General features: G+C 37.0%; 1 protein-coding gene across 1 annotated transcript in view; it reads right to left on the bottom strand.

The window, feature by feature from the left end:
- Positions 1-21,231: 21,231 nt before the first annotated feature.
- The window catches only part of APG10 (Aldolase-type TIM barrel family protein), a 50,510-nt gene continuing 47,441 nt past the window's right edge, over positions 21,232-24,300 (bottom strand). Inside the window, exons 6-8 of the mRNA XM_087396496.1 lie at positions 22,545-22,684; positions 22,391-22,439; positions 21,232-22,303 (exon numbers count right to left, since the gene is read on the bottom strand). Coding sequence (XP_087252622.1) covers positions 22,121-22,303; positions 22,391-22,439; positions 22,545-22,684 — 372 coding nt within the window. The 3' untranslated portion in view covers positions 21,232-22,120. The remainder of the gene's footprint in view (positions 22,304-22,390; positions 22,440-22,544; positions 22,685-24,300) is intronic.

The following is a 24,300-nucleotide window of genomic DNA, read 5'->3' as shown; positions in this document are numbered from 1 at the left end:
TTCAAGTATTCCCTTACCGAGTTTCTTTTAAGTTGCCTCACCATCTCAAGAACTAGACAATCCAATACTTTGTGGATTCTCTCACGATCAATGCTCATTCCATCATGAGAAATCTTGTGGCTAGACTACTGGAGCTCTTTACAAAAGAACCCACATTTAGATTCATTTGCATACAATTTCCCTCGCCTTAATATCTCCAAGCAAATGCGTACATGCTCATCGAGTGTGTGATTGTTTACCAGTATATCATCTTTAAAATCAAAACTACAAATAGAGATTATTAATCGTCTATTGAAAAGTAGCAAGAGCATTCATGAGACCAAATGCTAATAGGGGGGACTTGTAATGTCCGTATCGAGTGAAGAATCATGTCTTAAAGACATCTTTCTCAGCTATGCATATGGAGTGGTAGCTAGTACACAGGTCTATTCATGAAATAGAATGCCCCTTGGAGCCTATCTATCAAATCATCCACCCTAGGTAGGGAATACCTATTCTTCTTCCTGCTGACTCATCTTGTGAGGTGCACTCACATGTTGAGCCTTTGGAGCTAATTCTAAACTAGAGAGAGGTAAACCATGTGGCAACTCAATCAAGTTCTTTTTAATTTCAACAAATGCTCGCAATTCCCATGCATCCAAACATTTAGATTTAGACAATTTAGTAGCTTCAGATGCAAAGGTGGAGCCTATGAGTATTGCACCTCACAAGTTGAGTCAACTAGAAAATGATGAGTTATGCCTCCAATTAGCAAAATATCTTGGTCCTGAAGCATAAGAAGGATGTTAGTTGGTGGACGTGTGTTACTTATGAAAGGTTGAATAAAGTCATGATCAAGAATAGGTATCCCCTAGCAAGGCGAGTGATTTGATACATAGGCTCCATGGGACATCCTATTTCATGAAGATAGACCTGCGTACTGGCTACCATCATATATACATAGCTGAGGAAGATGTCTTTAAGACATGATTATGCACTCAATACAACCATTACGAGTTCTTCTTGCTACCTTCTCGTCTCACAAATTCTCATTCTTCTTTTTAGTATATGATGAGCGATCTCTCTTTAGATTGTTTAGGGAAATTATAGTTGTCTTTTTAGATGATACATTGGTATGCTATCACACACTTGATGGGTATGCCAAGCATTTGTGCATCCTCTTAGAGATACTAAATGAGGGAAGTTGCATGCAAAGGAATCTAAATGTGAGTTTTTTTAAAAAGAGCTCTAGTAGCCACAATCTTTCTCATGATGTAATGAGGAGAGGATCCACAAGGTATTGGATTGGGTGGTTCTTAAGATGGTGAGGTAGCTTTGTGGTTCCTTGTGTTTAATAGGTAGCACATATTGGGAGAATGTCATGGCAGCCTTCATCTCCATAGGAAGCACTTTGTAACCTTCAAAATTTTGTAAGGTTGCTCAGCTATAGGTACATACATCTAGACTTTTATCAAATAGATATTCTATCCTTTGAGTGCTTCTAGAAAGTCGCTAACCGATAAGGTCATCGATGCATCATGCTTTTTTCATATCTATCTCTCCTAACTTAGTAGATCTCATAGATATGGTCACCTAGGGTAGAAGACACATGACCATATAAATTAACCCTAAAAGGGCCACATAGAAGCAAGGAGACTCAAAAAAATTAGAGCCTATAGGGACATTCCCATTCCATGAAACCATAAAATGGTCTATGGTGTTTAGGAGCAAAAATGATGTGTAGAAGAAGAGCTCAGTCAAATAGGTGATGATAAAAGAGCTCACTTGATCCTTCTTGTCAAGGTCCAATATCTAACAAAGGACATTATAATGCATAGGCACATTCTTGAAGTGCTTTGTAAGACAAGACACTCTTCCAATGCAAGAGGTAACAAATCACTTTGGCAAGAAGATATTTAGACATCTACAAATAGAGGATGGATGGAATAGACATCATATCATGAGCCAAAATACACCTTTTTGTAAACATGGGGTTGCTTGAGAAACTATTTTCCATTATAAGTAGGCACTAATTAAAGGGGACGATGTCCTTGATTATCGAAAGAGGAGATAGCCCTCGCTATCACTATTTCTCCTTTACATGTGTTTTGAGGTTTTAGCCACCTGCAAGTGTTGACCTAAAAGTTTTTATGTTGCTCATTGTAGCTTATGTTTTCACAAATGCAACATAGAGCTCCATGTTAGATTCTATTGAGAAATGTAGGCTAAAGAGTTAAAAGTGATTCTTACATGAGATCAATTGAAGATGAAGTTTGAATACTTATTGAATATGATGGAAGTTTTATGGGATTGATGGTTAGAAAAGGTTTTATAATTCTAAAAAATTTATAGGAATCAAGAAAGGTCGTAAGGTTCAAAAAAGTTGTAGGGTTGAGAGGGTGGAGAGTCTCCTTTGCCGGTTGAGGGGAGTAAGTGTTCATAAGTCTATTCTAGGGTTTGAGGATTGATCAATATTGGGAGAGAAGGATTGCAAAAGTAGAATTGGAATCAAAGATAAGAGGGAGAGTAAATGTGAGAAATTGAGAGTTAATACAAGGAATGGGAGTAGAATGGGGTTCAAAGGTAAGAGGGAGAGTAGGCGTGAGAAACGGAGTTTGGGGAGAGAGGGAGATTGGAAGGGATGAAGGGATGAGAGTAGTAGATGGGATATTGCAAGGTTAGAGCATACTATCAAATGCTAATCATGTTGAGGGAGCATCAACACAGAGTAAAAGTCCACATGAACACAAGAGTGGAGTAAACACACTACCTAAATTATGCAAGTGCACATGAGCTTGAACTCCTTGCTTTTTCTCATATCAAGAAATTATGTTTTGTATCTATCTAGGAATTTTTCTTTACATGGTTTGTAGCTATTAAGGATTTTCTCTCTCTAGGACCTTTTGACCAAAATTGTGCACATCTAACATGTTGATAGTGTTTTTCACTATCCTTTTCTAACTTATATTCTAATTGAGCTAGACATCTCTTAATTTTATAAGCACAACTATGCCAATACTCAATACAGACTTGCAACTATGATTAATAGATTGTTTCTTTGCACTTTGGACTAGTACATGAATGTGGCTTTGTTGTTTGGCGTTTTTCTAATATTTTTCTTTGACTATTCTTGCTTTCTTGTCTCCTCATGGAGTTGTATCATACCTTTGCTACATTTTCTATAAATTTTATATCATAGTTCCTAAAAAGGGGCTACCAGGATAACATTGCATTATACATTTGCTACACATCTATAGATTTTTTATCATATTTCTTAAAAAAGGGGCCAATGTTGATGTTTATCAAATACCATATATTTATATTTGAGGTATTTTGGATGCGCCCAAGGAGGGATTATAATTTTGTTGGCATTATAAACTTGACACATCTCTCAATGTGGTTCAAATGACTAATCCTAATAGTCATTCTACATGCAGGTGTCCCAAACAATTGTTTTCTTTCTTAGATTCCTGCACCCCTTAGGTTTGAGTTTCCTTGTTCTACATCAAGTTCAATCAAAATTTGATTCCTACGAAATGACTGACAAGATTATCCTTAAATGTCACAAATTATTTTTGCTAAGTAAAGCAGTTTTTTTACTGATTCTTCAAATGCATTCATGTATATCCCACTATTATTCATGGAAATAACTTTGGGTGTGTCTTCTTGCTAGCTAGTTATAAATTCATTGACCATTGGCAAAGGTCCCATCTTTAGTTGATTTAAAAATGGCTACCATGGTTACCACAACCCTATCAGGGAAGAAAAAGTCAACAAATATCTAAGCACAACTCTTGTATGTAAACTCTCCCCTAAGACAAAGATCTGACTAGGTCAACTAGTGTAAGATCTTCTAATGGGTATATCATCAACAAGTTTGTACCCATTGAAATTAACAATCCAAACACTATCCTGGAAAGGAATTTGGCATTGACAAAACAATAATTAATTAAATGCTTTATCAAAGGATTGCTTGAGCAATCCAAACGTGATAGCTATGAAACATTGAGGATGTACATAGTTGCAAAGATGAATCAAGAAGCAATTCAAAGAGATTAAAAATGATAGCAACACAATTAGAAAAGCACATTTACAAAGATAAAAGTGGCACAAATGGAGCTAGTCCAAACACACACATGACATTAGCTAATACCTTGAGATGCAAAGCATATATGGACAAGTGTGGAGGAGGTCGAATATAATTAAATTGGGTTGATAGATGAGATGAGATGCAAGCCATATGTGGACAAATTTGGAGGAAGTTGAAGATAATTAAGCTAGCTTTGGCTAGAGGAGTGGGATTTGACAATAAAGTAACCCCTAGATCACAGATCTCAAATGATCTTGAAATCGGCAATGGTCTCCAAATCATCCACATAAAGGTTGACAATCAACACATCCCTCTCAAGAAGCATATGGGGTACTTTCAGTTGGACTATTTTGTTGACCTTGACTGGTCCAATATGTATAAACCTTCTCGTACCAAGCCTATGGAGCTTGTTTAACCCCATAATGTGTCTTATGCAGCTTGCATACCTTGGCATCTTGAAAAGTAAAAGCTAACTCACTTAAGACCATCAACATTTGGCGATGCTACTAGGGAGTGATATAAAAGTTTGAGTGGGAAATTGAGTGGATTGCACTCAGTAGATTTTTGAACTAAGTGCATAGAAGTGAGAGCAACAATTAATGCTAATAGGCAATGAGCTATTGCAACTTCTCAAATTATCATATTATTATAAAAGATTCATTCCAGTCAAATGATGAGTTAAGGTGTTTGAAGACATGTCTAACAACTAGTGTCTAGATAGAGGAGTGTACCCAGATAGTTCATAGCTTAATTTAGGTCATGACAAATGTCTGATACATGCTCAAAGAGATGCTAGAGGTATGAAGAGAGGAGAGAAGAGTACCTTAGCCAAGGTGGAAAAGGTTGGCAAAATCTGATTAGATGGAATCCGAACAAGGAATCAACAATCAATGGGAAGGAGTGTAGCTCTAGTAGGGGACTACTCGTAGTGGAGAGCCCAAGGACAGAGGAATCATGGCCTTACACTTGGAGAGTTGGTCACCACCCAAAGTGAATCCCAGCTGAGCTTCATCCATGATAGCCCAAGGAACATGAGATTGATGAGTCCTCACGGTGGTAGTATGAAGAAACCAACCATTCTTCCATAGGAACTCAGGTTTTTGAGGTGTCCAACGAATCCAACCATGAGCTGAGCCATGAGTGCCTAGAAGGTGTGAATCAAGTCTAGAGGTCAGAAGAGCCTCATAATCAAAACTAAGAAGAAGAGTTGCTCATGAGATGGAGACAAAGCATGGTATATGCTCTACAAGGGATATGCATCAGTCATACCGATGGGTGGAGGATGAATTTGTTCACAGCATATATCAGTGTCCAAGCAAATTGCTATTGTGCTAGTTTGGCTAAGATGCACTGCTCATACAAAACGTGTATACAGAGGTCATATCCCCAACAACAAATACCAATGTAGAGCATGTAGATACTCATATCCAATTGATAGTTGAGCTACTAGGATTTGGCTTGTTTGGACAAGAACAACACGGCCTCCAAATACTAGGCCTTTGGATCACCAATCTGAGTAAGAAGGCATAAGTCAAGAAACCCAATTATCATACAAAGGACCAGACTAAAGGGCCCTATTGGAGTAAGAAGAGTCCAGATAACAAGTCCACGTGGAGCAATAAGGACCTAAGTAAGGAGTCCCTCACCAACTACAAGACGGTGAAAACCAAGGAGTCCATTTGCGACTATATGAAGGACTAAAGCAAGAACTACTACACTTGTTGGTCACAAACTGAGGCAGAGGCCTCAATCCTATAGATCGTGACCCAACAGTTCCCAAGTTGGTAGCTATCACAACCAAGGCATCTTAGCCTATCAAAGTCAAGTTTTAGAAGTTCAAGGGTACTAACAATGAAGAGTCATATAAGTTTTGTATGGGTATGCCACATACAAGGTGCCACGACTAAGGAAGAGTACATGAGTTACTTCCCCACCACTTTGTTAAGACATCTTAGCAATGGTTCAATCAATTTTCAATTCATTATTTTGTGGATTGGCTAAGGCCTCAAATGCTTCAAACAAGAAATCGATGGAGAAGATGTTCACAAAAAGCTTAGTAATGTGAGGCGGAAAGAAAATTAATCCAACCAAGAATTCATTTTGATAATGCAAGCTCTTATCACATTTTTAGCACACCATGAGATGATAAGTCACTTTGGAGATAGATGATTACAAGTTGTACTTAGATTGACTTACGGTCACTTGCATAAACCCAACCAAGACTTACGAAGAGTTGTTGAACCGAGAAGTCACATTAGAGAAGAGTGAACCTACCAAGAAGAAGAAAAAGAAAGTGGCTAAAGGAGATGATGACGAAGATGTTTCCTTCAAGCCATAGACAAGCTAAAAGTCTGCATTTAAAAACACCCTGAAGGAACTGGTTACTGAGGTAAGATCGGCTCAAATGAGAAATGGTGCAATAAGTGCTCTAGGCAAAGAAACACTGAAGCTGAGCATCACAACCAAGAATTTTAATCTTGCAATAAATTTGGTTATGCAGACTCTAAATGTTGGCGTAGCAAGAATTACTTTGTAGACAAGTGTCATAGGAAGCCGAGCCTAAAGATGGATGTCCACAGAAACCTGAACAAGGCAAAGGCAAAGGCAAGAATGACAAAGGAAAGAATGAAGGATCGTCATAGATGCAATGCTATTTCTATGGCAAGAATCATTTGAAATCTAAGTGCATATTGTGGCACAAGCATCTCAAGATGCTTAGGAACAATGCATATCATAAGGAAGTTGATCCCAAGAGTGCGGAACCATCAACAAAATATGTTGATTGGAAGATGCAAAAAGTAGGTTGCATCCAAAATTGCCAAAGAGTTAAAAGGAAAAGCCCTTGTAATTGATTTGCCCATCGAGCAAGTTCTTGAATTAGTAGTACCAAACCTGGGTGAAGATTCCAAGGATAAAATCTTAGTTAGAGAAGAGTTAAGATTTCTTGACTTACGAGTCTAGAAGAGAGCAAATCATGGGAGACCTTTGAGAGATCAAGGTTACTCAGACAATTGCCAAACTACTTCAAATTGCTCTATATTCTTACAGTACCTCCAAGCAAAAGAGAAGCCTACCAAGGAAGTAGACTCTCTTGTGACCATACCTATCATCAGTACACCAGTGGTGGATGAAGCAGTACCCATTATCATTGTCAAGTCAGAAGACAAAACATATGTAGTCTAATCATGGATGGTAGCAGTTTTGGGGTCAATATTATCTCAAATGCTATTATGAAGTAGCACATAAATGTTAAGAATCTTAAGCACTCTCCATTCCATTTTTGTATGGCTGCTAACTAAAGACTACCAACCATATAGGTATGCTTCCAGATGTTGTAATTACTATTAGCAGAATTCATTATACAACCAACCTATTTGTTATCCCAATGGAAGAAAATGCCTATCCACTATTGTTGGGTAGAGGTTTATTGGAAAGTGCTAAGGTTCTACAAGATTGGAATACTGAGGTCATTCCCATCAAGATAGGAGAAAATGGACGTTCAAATCCCCACTCTACTACCAATTACTTGAATCATGAGGAAGAGACAGAGTACACACCAAGCTACAAATGAGGGCATCCAAAGGCACAAGAAAGAAACATAACAAGAAGTCTGGAGTCAAGACACACATCTAACCAAGAGGGGAGGCATGCAAGACAAGACAACACATTAAAAATCCATTGTCATTAATAGACCTACTATGCTACATCATCACCATCACACCCACCATCATCATACCAATTAGCTTGCAACACCACCTACAACAATCCAAAAAGTTGAATGACCCTAGCCATCTTTGAGCCTTTTTGGAGTCTTAAGTGGCAACAACTTTGACCCTAAAGGATATTTTGAAGCAAATATAATGTAGGTAGGAGCTTCACTCTTGCCTATGGATTAGAATCTTCAACAAAACGCATTATACCATCTCTTGTTCACTGACACACCACGCGAGTATTTGGTTTTGGAAGACTAATTGTAAGATTCTCCATATTGCATATCTTTAGTCTTTATTTGTCTAACAACAAGGCAGGTCTAAAAACACATCACCACAAATCTTTCATCTTTGGCTCTAATACATGAACATTGTTGTTGCTAAGAGGTCTAAATGGCATATAACTTGCATTGATTTTTAGACTATCTCCTTAACTTCTACCAACTTAGATTGGAGTGGGCATTATCTCAATTCATGTGATTAGCTTTCCATGGTGATGAATAAACTAGTTTTGCAATTCCCCAAGTATTTGTGACAATTGACAATCTAATCCAAAATCTATGGAGACTGTGTCAATAACATACAAATCTCCTTGCCCACCTATCGACCAAAATGACCTTTAGAATCCATGTGGCACCCTATGGAAGGCTCAAATCCCAACATGCTTAGAATTTGGGACTTTTTACATCATTATGTTCCTCTTAGTACCTTGAATATTCACGTGTTTAGATCTCCATTTGAGCCACATTTGGCCATTTCTATCTTACAACTAACCCTAGCTAATAAAATTATACCTTAGAGCTTTATTGTACCAAATTCCAAGGGACCTGTTTTAGAGGAGCTTCCCTATAAGTGTCATCGAGTTATGAGCTCATGTGGATGAGATATCAGAACAATCTACCGCAAGGCTAAGATCTATTGCAATTTCTAGATATTTAGATTGGAATTGCTCTCAAACTTGGTTTAGGAGGTTGCTTGTGTCTATTGGAGGCGCTAACCAAGTTTAATAAGGTTTTACGTCCTACTTTTCTTATTCACTAAACATTGGAGAGCTTCCAAAAAGATCAGTTAACTATAATCTACATTTTTCTTAGTTATTTGAAGTAATCTACCAAACATTTTGATGCCTACATATCAATAAGCAAACCCATCAGTTAATGCAACCATACTATTCAAGGGGGACGAGCATATTCCGAGAAAAATCTTTCGAGCATTCGAGCAAAGAAAAAAAAAAGCTTCCAACTATGTAAAAATATGGCAAAAATAGATCGGAACAAAACATAGTTTCACTTAGAAATATGCAAATTATTATAGCAATGCCTATTTTATACACAAATCTTTACATGAATCTTTGGGAATGGTGAGTAACATAATGGGATGGCTTTTGAAGAAACCCACATGTAGAGTAGACTTCTCTATGAAAATTCCCTTATGATCCTTCTTACAACTCTTACTTAATAGGGGGTGACATTGAAAACCCTATCTCAACCTAGCTTCATGAAAAGGTTTCTCTAAAGAAACCTCATTGAAGCAAGCCATCAAGGTAGTTTTGCCAGCGAAACCCCTTTGAAGCAGGTCTTCCAAGGTAGTTTCGTTGGCAAAACTACTATGGACAACACTTTTAAAAGTGGCATAACTTTCACATCCAATGTCTAAATATAGTCATTCAACCACTCAAATTGATCAAAAAACCCCATTTGAGCACATTTACGGGGTTATATTTTGGAGAATCTTGCATCTATAGTATTAAATATTACCTCTATTTTATGTCAGTGATATATAAGCCCAAGTTAATACTTATTTATAGTCATTTAAACTTCTTGAGGAATATATCCATAAATATCTTGTTATTTATGCTATTAAAACACTCGGAAGCTCTTGTCATATTGATATAAATGTGTTTAATAAGTAATGATATATGTATAATATTATTACATTGAGAGTGATTATGAGGGATGTTTCTTAAAGGAATTATTTTTCAACACTTTTTAAAGGTAATAACAGGGGTACAAAGGATGTCTATGAATAAGAAAATTTTTGTTATGTAAAATTGAATGAGTGACTATTCTGTATATTTTTATGATAAAGGGACATTGTAGTTCTAGTAAAATTAAAGTGTAAAATCCATGTTTTTTAAAAAAATAAAAATAATAAATTTCTTGAAAAGCATGCTCGGATAAATATGCTCATAGGTTTTTGCTCGTAAACTTGACACATCTCTATTCAAGTGCCCAAGTCATTCAAGCCTTGTTAATTAAAAAGACGACTTATTTTGAAAATCATCCATTTAGAAATACCCAATGATCGACTTAACTTCCTCAATTTTCATTTAAAATTTCAAAACCTTCAATGATGATCATATTCAAAATTACATCCTTTGTCAAATAATTATATAAGCTAATCAGCTTCAAAGTTTCAAAATACCCCAATTTTCAACTTCAAAAGTTCACACAATTATTATCAGTAGGATGTTGAAGTGATAAAACATATTAATTCTTTTTGGCTACAAGTTCAAGTATAAATCATGTACTATCGATCCATTTGGAGAGTCTCTATTCATGCATAGTTCAAAATGATTCTTTACACTACAAACCTATCAGAACACTATGCTAACTCACCCACCTCCATCCCACTAAGCACCAATGTTAGTACTATGCATGGTTACTGGGGTAGGCAAGCTTCATAATTAGCATACAATTGTTATCTATCTCACTCCAATAAAGATACATTGAATATAGATGTTCTTTACAAACAATTAAACATTCTAAGTTAAATCAAATAATTTTCTCCTTCTTGATATTGGAACACGCAAAAAATGAAAATGTCAAAGAGAGATATTACAAAAATTCAAATTAAACATGATCACAAATTCATGATTTACCAAAACCATAGAAACCAAGACTAAGGAAACATGTGGGGGAGAGGAGAAAGAGAGAGCGGCACTACATGGGGTACAATATGCCCCCCCTAGATGGTGGCTCTTGCTTCCCATCTAGAGTATTTATAATTGTAATTCCAAAAAGCAAAGAGCCAATAATAGTACATCCAAAAGCATCCCTTGTCCACAATTAGAGGGATTGTTCAACATAGGTCCACGAGCTCAAAATATCACAAGGCTTAATATGCCATAATTAATAAAATAAAGTGCCCACGGCTTAATATTCATTACTTTATAATATGGCCCATGGCCTTTGGCAACCATTCGATACTTCAATCAATCCAAATCACCTTCACCTCTGTTCCTTGTTATCCAACTCATCATCTGTACTCAATCTGCCAATTGTATTAATTGTTACAATCAATTGATGAATCATCACACTAACTAATCCCAACACAATTGTATGCTTGATATATAGACATCAAAATACACACCTTACGACCAATCGCAATAACACCTGTAACACTAGTGACATTACTATTAACATGGAATTACCCATAATACTAACCATCTAGCCTAACAAAACACAGATAGTTAGGCATCCCCAACTAAATCCCACAAAGCATCTACTAGGACCCCCACCATGTCCGGTGCGCTCCTATGGAATATTTTGCTATAGTCACATTTGACTAAAATAAAATAATTTCCATAGCAAGAAATATAAAAAATGCAATTCCATAACAAGAGCAGCCACATGCTTCTAAAAAAACTTTAGATGGTAACTTCATCCAACCAATTTAGTCTTTCACAAAACTTGTCATGCTTCACTCTGTGATTCCCTCCTCTCGTATTGAACTTCCAATTTGGCATCACATTCAAGAATGGTAAGCCTGTATAGTAGGGCAAAATGAAATAGTAAATGTTTTAGTCCCTCGTAGGGAGTTGCATGGCTCAATTATGATACATAACTAGAAGAATCAAGACAATATTCATAACCCTCAGTGTACCAAAAAAGAAAAAGGAGTACCTAAGAAGCAGCCCAAATAGCAAGAAAAAGTTGTACCCAAGAAGCAGCCCAAATAGCAACACTACCAACCAACTCATAAGATGCAAGAAATAGCAGACATCAACAAGGAAGTTGATACAACTACCCAAGAATGAACCAAGCTAAAGTAGGAAAGAGTGACATTACCGATAGACTTTGAGTTCGCAAGCAACATTTCTTAAACAAAGCTTATCCTACATACCCATGCAAGCTGATAAGGTAACCATGAATCAAACAGGCAAGGCACCCATGATGGGTCATAGTTAGCCAACTAAAATAAACATGCCGCACCTTCCTAATAATCAAAATAGCGTTTGAACCAAAAAAGCTTAGATAGACACATGCTCATAGTAATCAAGCCCGTCAAAATCTTTGATGCAGGTCATGTATTTTTGCCGACGCTCTCATTTCTCCTCCTAACCCAAATATATTGGTCACAAGTGGGTCCTCCATTTTTATCATATTCACCCAAAATAGCAGTCTATATCCTTGAGCAGGACACCATTGTGTGGAGGCCAATTCATCTATTTGAATTGATTATCATGTTTTGCCAGCAAATATTTACTACCATTTATCCTCTTTTTTCGAGTTCAATCAAGGGCCTTCTTTGTTGCCTTTCTCCTCTCTCACAATTTTATCTAAAAATTGTTCTTATGATTGGTATACTCGATAACTTTCCATTGTAGCTCCTGCAGCATTACTTGAAAGAGGTAATGTACATGCATGTTTGAGAATTCAAAATCTTGTGGGTTGTAGCTAAATAAGACACCATTTTCAAGGATTCTTGTCTGGAACTTTTGCATAGCATGCATACATTAAATGGTCTAGCAGTATGCCATTGAATGTTTAGCTTCTTTCAAACTATGGATAGCTGTGTGTTTAACGTACCCTTTTTAGAGTACTCTCATGAGAAGCTATGCTATGCAAGAAATGATTGTATTTATCACTGTATCATTGGGAATTCTAAGTATTATTGGTATATACATTTGACAAATGTTGGTAGTTGTCTTTCTTTTGAGTTTTTACCTTTGTAATGAGGGTGCCTTAGCATTGTAGTTGCTTTCAAATGACTTACTTTTTGTGAATCTTTTAGTTGCATGCTTACTGCTAGCTAGCAAGGTGGTGTAATAGTTCACCCACTCAACTTGCTTCGGATGTTAGTTCTGAATCGTTCAAGTTTAGATAGCTTCATTGGCTTTACGAATGAAGGAGTGGAGTGAGAAACCGCCAAGGCTTTTTAAATGACATTTTGTATAATTTCCATCACATTTAAAGGGAATTTTATTCTACCCTCTTGGCCTGAGATTTTAGTTCTTATAATGTACACCATTTGTTTAGAGCACCTCAAGATAATCCGCTAGTTAGATTGTTACATGTTACATCTCTAATGCCTACTATTGTGTGAGCCAAAAATAGCTTGTTTTCATGATTTTTGAATTTAGAAAGCACATGCCAATGGTGAGATTGTAGTTCTTATAATGTACACCATTTGTTTAGAACACCTCAAGATAATCCATTGGTTAGATTGTTACATGTTACATCTCTAATGCCTACTATTGTGTGAGTAGAATTAGCCTCTTTTCATGATTTTTGAAATTTAGAAAGCACATGCCCTTATCTTGGAGATATTGTATCTCACCAATCTTATTACATCTAAAAAATACAAATAGTGAGATTGTAGCTCTTGTAATATGCAACATTTTTTGAGGACAATTCAAGAGCTTCCAATAGTTACATTCTTACATATCACATCTTTAATGACTACATTCTAACTAAAAGTAACTTGTTTTCATGAGTTCTAAAATTAAGGAAACACATGCTCTAATATTGAGTCACTCTATCTCACCAACCATATTAGATTTGAAAAATCTCAATGGTAAGATTTTAGTTCTTATAATGTATAAAATTTCTTAGAACACATATCACATCTCTAATGCCTCCCACAATGTGACTAGAAGCAGCCTATTTTTGCGAGTTTTGAAATTTAGAAAGCACGTGCTCTAATCTTGGAGTCACTCTATCTCACCAACCTTATCAGTTCTTTGAACTCCCAAAGGTGAGATTGTAGTTCTTATAATTAACATTTCTTTAGAACATTTCAAGAACATCCAATGGTTACATTGTTACATATCACATCTCTAATGGTTTCAAGAGCATCCAATGGTTACATTGCTACATATCAATCTTAATGCCTCCTATAGTGTGACTAGAAGCATCTTTTTTTCATGAGTTCCAAAATTTAGGAAGCACCTGATCTAATCTTGGAGTCACTCTATCTACCAACCTTATTCTATCAGAAAAATCCCAAAGGTGATGTGTAGTCCTTATAATGTGTAACATTTCTTTAAAACACCTCAAGAGCATCCAATGGTTACATTGTTACATATCACATCTCTTATAATACTCTCTCTTATATCACATTGTTACATATCACATCTCTTATAATACTCTCTATTGGCTAAATGAATTGTTATATGCACTTTGGTGCATTGAGATATGCATGGATACCCAATATGTGGTATTACAAGTATGTGGCAGACATGGTAGTTTTAAGAAAGCCCTTGACTTGGAAAGATCCTATAGTTGGGACCATGACTGGTAGGTATAATAATATTTTATGTAATAATTCTCAAAGGCAAAAATCATTATTAGTATCATGATAATTTAGCTAGGATGATAGTCTACTTTTCTCCATCCTATTATTTCCCCCATTGAAATCCCCTAGTATACTTTTCTCGATCCTGATATTTCCCCCATTGAAATCCCCTAGTATGCTATATTTCTGTTTTCGTTAATTGTAAGGTCTTTGAGTAATTGAGAAACAAGACCTTGTCTACCATTGGTTATATGTTCATTTACTATATAAGATTAAAACATTAAAGGAAAAGTTGATTCCATTGGTCACATTTGTTGTCTTTTGTGTATCGTATAATTGCAAGTCAATGCTGAAGCCTAACTTCCACAACAAGTTTGAGTTGTTCTAATGATTGGCTTCTTGTATTATATTTTATGTAATAATTCTCAAAGGCAAAAATCATTATGAGTATCATGATAATTGAGCCAGGATGGTAGTATACTTTTCTCGATCCTAATATTTCCCCCATTGAAATCCCCTAGTATACTTTTCTCGATCCTCATGTTTCCCCCATTGAAATCCCTTAGTATACTATATTTCTTTTTTCTTGAATTGCAAGTTCTTTGAGTACTTGTGGAACAAGACCTTTTCTACCATTGATTAGATGTTCATTTACTTTATAAGCTTGAAACATTAAAGGCAAAGTTGATTCCATTGATCACATTTGTTGTCTTTTGTGTATTGTATAATTGTAAGTCAATGCTGAAGCCTAGCTTCCACAACAAGTTTGATTTGTTCTAATGATTGGCTTGTTGTGATGGTGCCAGGTGATTTTCCTTATCAGTAGTATAGGGAGAATGAAAACTAAGACCAGAGAGCACTTACCAACTTTCATAATAAAAACACTGTAACCTCATATAATTTTACTCTTGTATAATGGATGTTTAGCAAGAAGGAAGTTTTTTAGAATGGGCTACATTAAATTTATATGGCTAACATTTACATTGAATGATGAATATTATGTTTTTGAAATTTGGTATATATTTTATGACTAAATTTTAATTGATCTGACTACATTGCCCTTGGAGATCCAAACTTGATTTAAATATTATTTTGGAAAGGTTATTAAAAGATTATAAACTTGTAGAGGACAATGGAGAGAGTGTGATAATAATTTGAATGTCCTTAATATTGAGTTTATCGGAGTAAGGGAGATCTTGGTATATGAATCCTATTGGGTTGCTGATTTTTGGGATACATGGTTACTTTTATTGTTACATTTGTGATTATTTGTAGATTACTGAAGAAAGGAATGGTTGATGTATTTAGGCTAGTAGCTTGATAAGTAGCACACACGCATGCGTGCGCACACACACACACACACATGCCCTCAGCCTTATTAAAATATATGGGATTTGGTTGTTAAGAATGATATTGATATTTTATATTGGAAAAGATAGCGAGACGCTGATGAGGGCTCACTGGAAAACTCTGGGTTATATAGGAACTATGGCTATGATGATTGCAATGTAGAACTATGATTAGTAGAGGAGCATTTAAATGTATAAGGCTATGCAACAACGTTTGATCCCAAAGGAGGCCAAAGAGAAGTAGGTAGCTAGAGACTATAGCAGACTATGTGACGACTGAGGCAAAGGCAGTGCATGGCAAGAGGTGACTGTGTGGCATGGGATATTGAGCAAGGCAATAGACTATGCTAGAAGATGGTTATAGTCTTGATCAACTAAAAAAGGCGGGCAAAAAATTTGCATGAGAGCATATTCCCAACATGGAGGTAAACATTTGCAATAGCAAGATGTTTTGAAATTTGATCTTGACAGTGGTATGGAACATTTTTATCTTGATCAAACTCAATCCCCTTCCACCATGTCTCATGCTCCTAGAGAGCGTCACCAACATGGAGTGGAATGATCTTTGCGAGTGTGCACTTGATGCAGCTAGAGCTTGATTGCGATAAAAAACATAGGAATACATGTATGCCTTTTGATAAACCTAAGAGTGATGAGACTCAATGAAGCCACCATGTCTTTGTACCTACTAAAAGAATGGCCACCCAACACCATGCTATGAGCATCAAATGGCATTTTGTGACTGCATCCAGCACTTCCTTGTTGAGCGACTTGTCTAGTTCTCTTGTAAATAGTGCAATGCATCCAAGAGATAGACTAGATTGAAAAGTAGAGCAAAGTAAAGAGAGTTACTTCCTTTTTTTTTTACATTGCTTTCAAATGGATAATAAATCTCCTTGCCAAAGCAAAACTTTCTTGTAAACAAGACAAGCTTTATTTATAGAAGGGTGGAGTATAAAATGCTCTCCTTGTAGATTCAAGAAGAAGGTTGTGCTATTTTTTTATAGTTATGGGGACTCAAATGTGCTTAGTGTTGACCTCCTTATCAGACTTTTGTTAGTGAGATTCTTGGGTGCATTTGCTTCATTGCTCTTCCCACTCATTGCACCCACCCCTTATTAGTCATTCATTTGTGGTAGACTACCATGATCACCACAAACAAGAGACTTATTTGAGGACTTGCAAATGCTAATTTCCTTACCCAAATATCAAGACTTATCTTAGGACTTGAAAACGTGAGTTGTTTTGTCCCCTAGCATCCTTAGGTTTTGTTGATCATGATGCTGAAGATATGGATTGCTTACTATCCACAGTACCGATTTACAATATTTCCATACAACATATTATAATTGTTGGAAAAGAGCAAGCTGAGCAAAATGGAGACAAGAAGATGGACACAAATGAAGAACCGTCTCTAAGAATGAAGAGAAATGAGGGCCATATGTAGGCTACCTCTACATCCATACTGACATCATAGATGACCTCATACCAAAGGCCATCAAGCTCCTAGAATCTCTCCCCTATCCTCTAGAAGCATCTAGCTCCACCTAACACACCTAACTGCCCCTCTAGCACACACATAAGATCACAAGTGTGCCTATGGAGAGGCAGGACATTGACAAACCCCAACAATAATATGGTTCATCCATCTAATCTAATCATTGTGCTTTTGTGGTGTGACTTATGCCACAAATGTGTCTTACAATTGTAGTGAAGAAAATGTTTCATGATATCTCACCACACATAGTGTTCTTTTGCAATAGTTGTCACAAAATCCTTTGTTATGCATCATAATTCACATTCAACTCTCTATGTAGATTCGACTTTCCCATAATAATCTACATTAATTTTTTTATTGGGAGAAAGGATATCAACTACATTGATTTTTTGTTTAATAGTAGGATATTTGCCTTGACTTTTAGATTCTCTCCATAGCACTATGTTACATTTAAGTGTCTACGTATAGCATGTCTCTTGATTTGTTCTATGGAAATACGTCTCTCTTGTGCTTCCTTCTATGTTTAGTGGGGATTATGGAATAGATTCTCAAAGAGGGATCCTTAAACTATAAGGGAGCTACCAAAGCCCCCCATGTAGAATATCCATACAGATCCTATCATTAGATCATAAGAGGGTCCACTTCCACCCTTCATAATTGATGTTCCCTTAGGGGCTACCACAATCCAAGTGATGATCAAAATTTCATGATTTGGCAATTCAACACATCTAAAAGATCAATGGTAAAATGTCTTTAGCACTACCTCACCACAATATCTAATCTTAGCTATTGTTTACTCAAAGCTCTTTCACTTGGTCAAAGGGATCTAGGAATAGCATCAAGGTGATTCATATATATATATATATAGATAGTGTGTGTGTGTGTGTGTGTGTGTCTGTGTGTGCGCGCGCGCGTGCACATATATATGATCATTTAACATATACTCAACTTCTTTTTCCCATACACATGAGATATATAAGACTACCATGAGTCTTATCTTGTAACTTCCAAACATGAGTTTCTCTCCTTGCCTTGTCTTGGTTTTCACTTCTTTCATTTTTTGCATTCCTTAGGTTTCATTCACCATTATGCATTCACAACTACCAATCCACAAAAGCTATTGAAACATTTTTTAAAGGTGTATATTGCAATATGGTTTCACTTAATGTGATCATTATGGTGCAATTTGTGCTATGACATGACCTATATTGCAACATGTGTCTTAGAATTGTGATAAAAATCTTTCTCTCAATATCTCACCATACATAAGAGTGGGTATATGATCAATCCAAATGGCAGTGTCCCAGATAGAGCACTATTAGTGACTACTATTATGGAGATTTAGGGCAGGTACAACATAAGTTTACATAAATGATTGTGATTTTTATGAATATTATACCCAATTATCCCAACATGTAGTTGTTTTTAAAAGCAAATTGACAATTCAAGGTCAATAACATTGGTCATCTTTTAAGAGCTATTACAATAGTCTACTAGTAAAAAAACTAGAACACTTTATCATGCACCCACCCATACTACATTCTTTTGCAATAGATGTTACAAAATCCTTCTAATGCATTGCAATTAGCTTTGCCTTTATATTACATTAGTGACAACTTTCAAGGTAAATTTCAAGGATTGAGAGCATCTTGTTGGGGTAACTAATGCGGCAACCTAAGGTGTGTTGAAAGTCTTTTATTCATAGATAAACTATGGTTTCGTTACGTATGTTTGCCCATAACCATTAAGTTTATAGGTTTTTCCCTCTCTACCTCAATAGATTCAAATGTGTCTAATCAGTGTTCCATTATCCCCTCTACCTAACTCCATAAGTACAATTTTGATCCTTTTACTTGCCCAATCTAAGCAAATAGGTGTAGCAATCAAGGGTGCATAATTCTTTTTCTCTAAAAGGTATATGAAAGTAAAGTTGTGGTATGATCCATGAAATTCACACAAATCTAAGACAAACTCTAGCACACACACTTTCTCATATTGCATAAGATCACAAGTATGGAAGATAATTAGCCACCTACAATTAAGGTCTCTCTCTTATTTCATACTTCTCACCACACCAACTTCCCTAGATATTGTGCCTACAATTGGGGTGTTTGTTGACATGTCTACAAAAATGAATATCGTCCCAAGAAGATAAAATCTTTTGGCAATGAGGGTACACGAGTATTGCATTGATAGACATATGCTAGGAGAGAAAAAAAGCATGTGTGTATTGAAGGAGCAACATGAGCAAAAGGACATACTTCTCTTTAGTTTTCTAGCATCCATTAACAAAGGGAACAAGCTAAAAGGTATTAAAGGATTTTACGATGTGGCTATGAGATTCTAAAACACCAATGTATCCACAAAATGGAAAGAGTTGAGTGAGCAATGATTGAAGATACAACCTATAAGATGATGAGCCAAGGGTTGTTCAAAAAATCCACATTAAAAAATAAAGGTGGAGTCGCACTATGATTATTATAAGGTTGGTATAACATATCTATGGCTCCATTTGGCAAGACACCTATGGAGAGTAAGCTTCCACAATAAACAACTTGGACCTTAGAACAATGAAAAGTAGTATGAAAACAAGAAGATATCTCTATATAACTACAAAAACACAATTTTGTTAACTCTAGTTTTGGTTGATGATTGCTTTTGCAATCATGACCACTTGCAATCATAGTACAATTGGTATAACACATGTATGAATATAAGTATTTACTACAATTAGCAAAACACCCATGGAGTGTAAGCTTCCACAAACAAACATTTTTAGAATTGCAACTTATACCAATGTAAAGACTTCGAGCAATCTAAGAGGATACAAGAAGGCACAATATGCTAATTATATAAATCTGTCAAACTTTATTAAAACATAAAAGAAACACTAAAATGGAAAAACGACTCATCTTAAGGCTTAGAGATTTAAAACTAATGGAGATGATAAACACAACATTTTTCACATAATATATTGTCAATGCATAAATATGAGGAGAGAAAGCTTTAGGTAATACTTAAATCATAATTAGTTGTTCTAAATATATTTTCAAAATTACTTTAAGTTAAAAGCATTAAACATTTATTTTTGCTAGTGCAATTTTGACTGATGAAAAAATCGAATTCAAACTTTTGTGAACATTTTTCTACGCAACTTGTTAAAGAATTGAGGGTGTGCACATGCAAATTAAACAAAAATAGCAAATACTTCAACTTGTAGCAATGTATCGATAATATTTTCAAAGATACATATTTTTTGATTATTTTTCATTGCCCTTTGTATATAAATGAAGACCCTTGCAATGATGTCTATAGTAGATGTGGAGTTTTCTATACCCCTTTACAAGATCCATGTTGGGCCAAGAATAGCCTTAAGGTTCTAATCGAAACCTACCTTGCTACTCCATGGGATCTTAAGCAATATCATGTTTTATACTAAACGACACCTAACAAAGCACCATCTATGAGACCCATTAGCAACAAGCACATTATGGCATTGCATTTCAAAATGCTATGTTTTCCTTGTTGCTATGTTTTCTTGCACTATATAGCAGTATGGTTTTGGGCTGCTTTTAGTTGCATCCATGTTTTATCCTCTATCCTCATCTACTTGTTACCTTGTCGCTTATACCGCTTCCAAACGTCTACTGAGAGCTTCCAAAAATTTCTTTCCTCTCACAATTTGGAATACTCATATCTGGGCCTTCAATCTATTGGTCACAACTACAAAACAACATCTCATTCCTTGTTTTTGTATCCTTTTGCCACGTCTTGCTCTGATAGGTGAGAATTCCTAATAACAGGCCCATAAATTGTTATTAGTTTTATTTAAAAACCTACAAAGTGAAGGAGAATTCAGAATTTTATCTCCATTAGCTTGGAGTAAAATTCTTTTTCCACCTCATACTTTTCTAGCTTAAGGGAATTTTCCTTCGCATTGAATTAGTCAAATCGAAATGCTAGGTTTTGCGATCTATAATTATGACTTCATGAGCCCTCTCTCAACATTGCACAACTTTTTCAAATGTAAATGACTCCATTAGGTTCACTGAGTGAAAGCAACGGACTCTTTATTAGCCCATCATAGTTGGTCTCAGTATAGGGAACAAGAGTAAGCATCCAACTAGTCCTACCTCCCATTTCCCTTTCATCTCCTTGTAGCTCTTTTATTTCCTGCTAGTCCCTTCACACCCATGCTGGAGATTTTTGGGCCCAAACAACCATGCTGGATATATTGCGAACGTCTTGGTCAACGAGTTGAATTTAAATTAGTTTTGATAAGAACTCTCTCTCTCTCTCTCTCTCTCTCTCTCTCTCTCTCTCCCCCTCCAACATGATCTAGCTCTTTGACAAATCCTGAAATGTCATGCCTCTCCTATCTTATGTTACAATTGAATGGAGCAGAAATTTGCAAGCTGTGTTATGACAGCACTTCATGCCTTGCTTCCGAGGAACAGGAAAATATATCAATATGGCAGTCATATGTAGCTCAATCAGGCTCTGTGCCATGTTCATGGCGTCTCAGCTATAAGGAACTTCATCCCGAGTCTAAGCAGAGGCAAGCATCTACGTGTAATGATAAAAAATAAAGCACGATTTAAAAGAACCCTCATAGGGTAAAAACCCTCAAATTTGCCTGGCGCAAGACAGTTTGAAACTCCTGCATTCTCATCTTAAAATAAGATTAGCTAAGATGAGAGGTTTTCTACTTCGCAGCATGTTTGCCGACAGGCCAATCAGGCCCATACGATGTCAATTCAAGAATAGAACACACACAACGAGAATCACTCACGATAGCATCGCAGTGAGTGGCAGAATGTTGGCCGTGATGTGACCACACCATGAGGTGAGAGGTTTTTTACTTTGTCGCATATTTGCCAACAGGCCAATCAGGCCAGCATTGGTGCTTGTCAATCCCTCCAGGTTACTTTTCTCTAGCCACTGTGATCAGCCGTCAGGAGACCTCGTGCAATATTCAAAAGGCAGCATGGTCCTTTTTTTGTCTCTGGTGCCATTGAATGACCTCCTTGTAAGGTAATTCACCACCAAAAATGTCAAGAGCACTGCCAATTGTGGCATTGACAGCTCCTCCTCCCGCAAGTCGAATTAATTCCAGATCAGCAATGGTTGTAGCACCTCCCGCATAGGTGACAGGTATCTGAATCCACGAAAACGACGTTATATACACAATACCTCTACATAGGCACGATATAGGATGTGATGCATTTTGGACATAGGAGCTTACAGGCGACCATTTCCCAAGCAGGCACACCAGCTCCTCATCAACTCCAAGTCTGTTACAATTATCAAGACTAACATTTTAATCATCAACGAAGAAACAAATATCAACATACAGAACTTGTAATTTCTCTCTAGACTGATGTGAAAATTCGCCTTACTTTTTTCCCTCTACATCGACCCCATGGACAAGAAACTCATCAGCAAACTCAGAGAGGCTTTCCAATGTGCCCTTCGTTAATACAAGGTCGGTGAATTTCTGCCAACGATCTGTCACAACTGCATAGCTGCCGCCATGCCCCTGTCATGAAAAGCAAGATTGTTGTGAAAAGCATCCTTGGATATATGATACCAATGTGTGCAATGCATCAGTTAACTTTTCGCGTGTGCATAGCTGCCACCAGACCCTGTTGATCATTCAGAAAAGCAATCAGTGAAAAGAAATGACTTAATTATGCAGTTGCAAAGGGAATATAATAATCGGATTCACCTTGACTGATGCCAGACAAGTTGCTCTCAGGTACATGGCAAACCTAAAGGGAGCAAATTATCTATGGATGAAGGACACAACTGCAGTTGGAACACAAAACAAGGTGCATGCATGAGATATGAGGCAAGGGAAGCAGAAAAATGGGCCGTCTCCAGAGACGTGAGGTGACACATCAAAGATAAATGGCAATCCAAGGTAGCCAATGGTATCCGCATGGCAGTCTGACCCTAAATCCAGGTAGATGCACATGAGATGTATGAGGCAAGGGAAGCAGAAAAATGGGCTGTCTACAGAGACGCGAGGTGACACATCAAAGATAAATGGCAATCCAAGGTAGCCAATGGTATCTGCATGGCAGTCTGACCCTAAAGCCAGGTAGATGCACATGAGATATATGAGGCAAGGGAAGCAGAAAGATGGGCTGTCTATAGAGACGCGAGGTGACACATCAAAGATAAATGGAAATCCGAGGTAGCCAATGGTATCGGCATGGCACTCTGACGCTAAAGCCAGGAAGCTTTTCTGACAGTTTACAATAAATACAATCTTGCAATTTTCTGACAGTTTACATGCAAAGATATGACTTACAGATACACCTTCAAAAGACCACAATAAATACAATCTTGCAATTCGCAAAATCTTGAGAATAGAGGAGACAGAAATACACTGTTCTGCGTAAACCTTTGCATGTAACATAACATGAGGTGCGGTCTGAAATCACCATGGTGTCACGTGGCAATAACATCTGACCCTGCTTCAATCTCAAATCAGCAGAATGATGTCCGGATTTGGCCCATGGCTATCCGTTGAGTGGCTTACACGTACCAGGACTTCTAATCCCCATCAGCTGCGAGTTGTGAGAGATCCATCCACTGTAGTCATTGTCTACCTGTGTCGAGGTTTATGATGATCAGAAAAGAGTGCAGCTCTGAAAAAATCACTGTTCGTGGTGAATAAGCTCCTGCAACAGCCTTCGCTTTGATCAGAGCATGCCGGACAAAGGTGCTCCAGGTAAGGGGGGGAGCCCTTGCCGCATCCCTAGAACGTCAGCAGGATGTTCCTTCAGCCTGGTGTGCCCCCAAAGCCTTATGGACAAAAAGTAGAAGGGGATGTGTTCGGAGTGGCGGCTGCAGGCATTAAGCATAGAGATAACAGGTTGCATAAAGGAGATCACCCTGCTAAGAAACGCGATCAAGTTGGTGGAGATCCCATCAGATGTCGTCCGGGATAACCTATTAATGCTGGTCTCCTACGGTGTGCATGCTGATGAAAGTGTCCCTATTATGCAGCATTCTCGCCCTCCTCAGGTTCACCCAAGCAAAAGGAGTCTCCTTCCACCTAATGACACTTGATCACCAGGTTGGATCTTCGTGGCTGCTATCCCCTCTCAATCAACCTCCTCCCTGCCAAACCAACTTAGTAAGAAG

Source organism: Dipteris shenzhenensis, chromosome 25 (assembly GCF_047967505.1).
Source record: "Dipteris shenzhenensis isolate YYH24624 ecotype China chromosome 25, Dip_SZ_1.0, whole genome shotgun sequence".
NCBI classification, from domain to species: Eukaryota; Viridiplantae; Streptophyta; class Polypodiopsida; order Gleicheniales; family Dipteridaceae; genus Dipteris; species Dipteris shenzhenensis.
The sequence above is the reverse complement of the archived record's forward strand: the minus strand, read 5'-3'. Positions and strand labels throughout refer to the sequence as shown.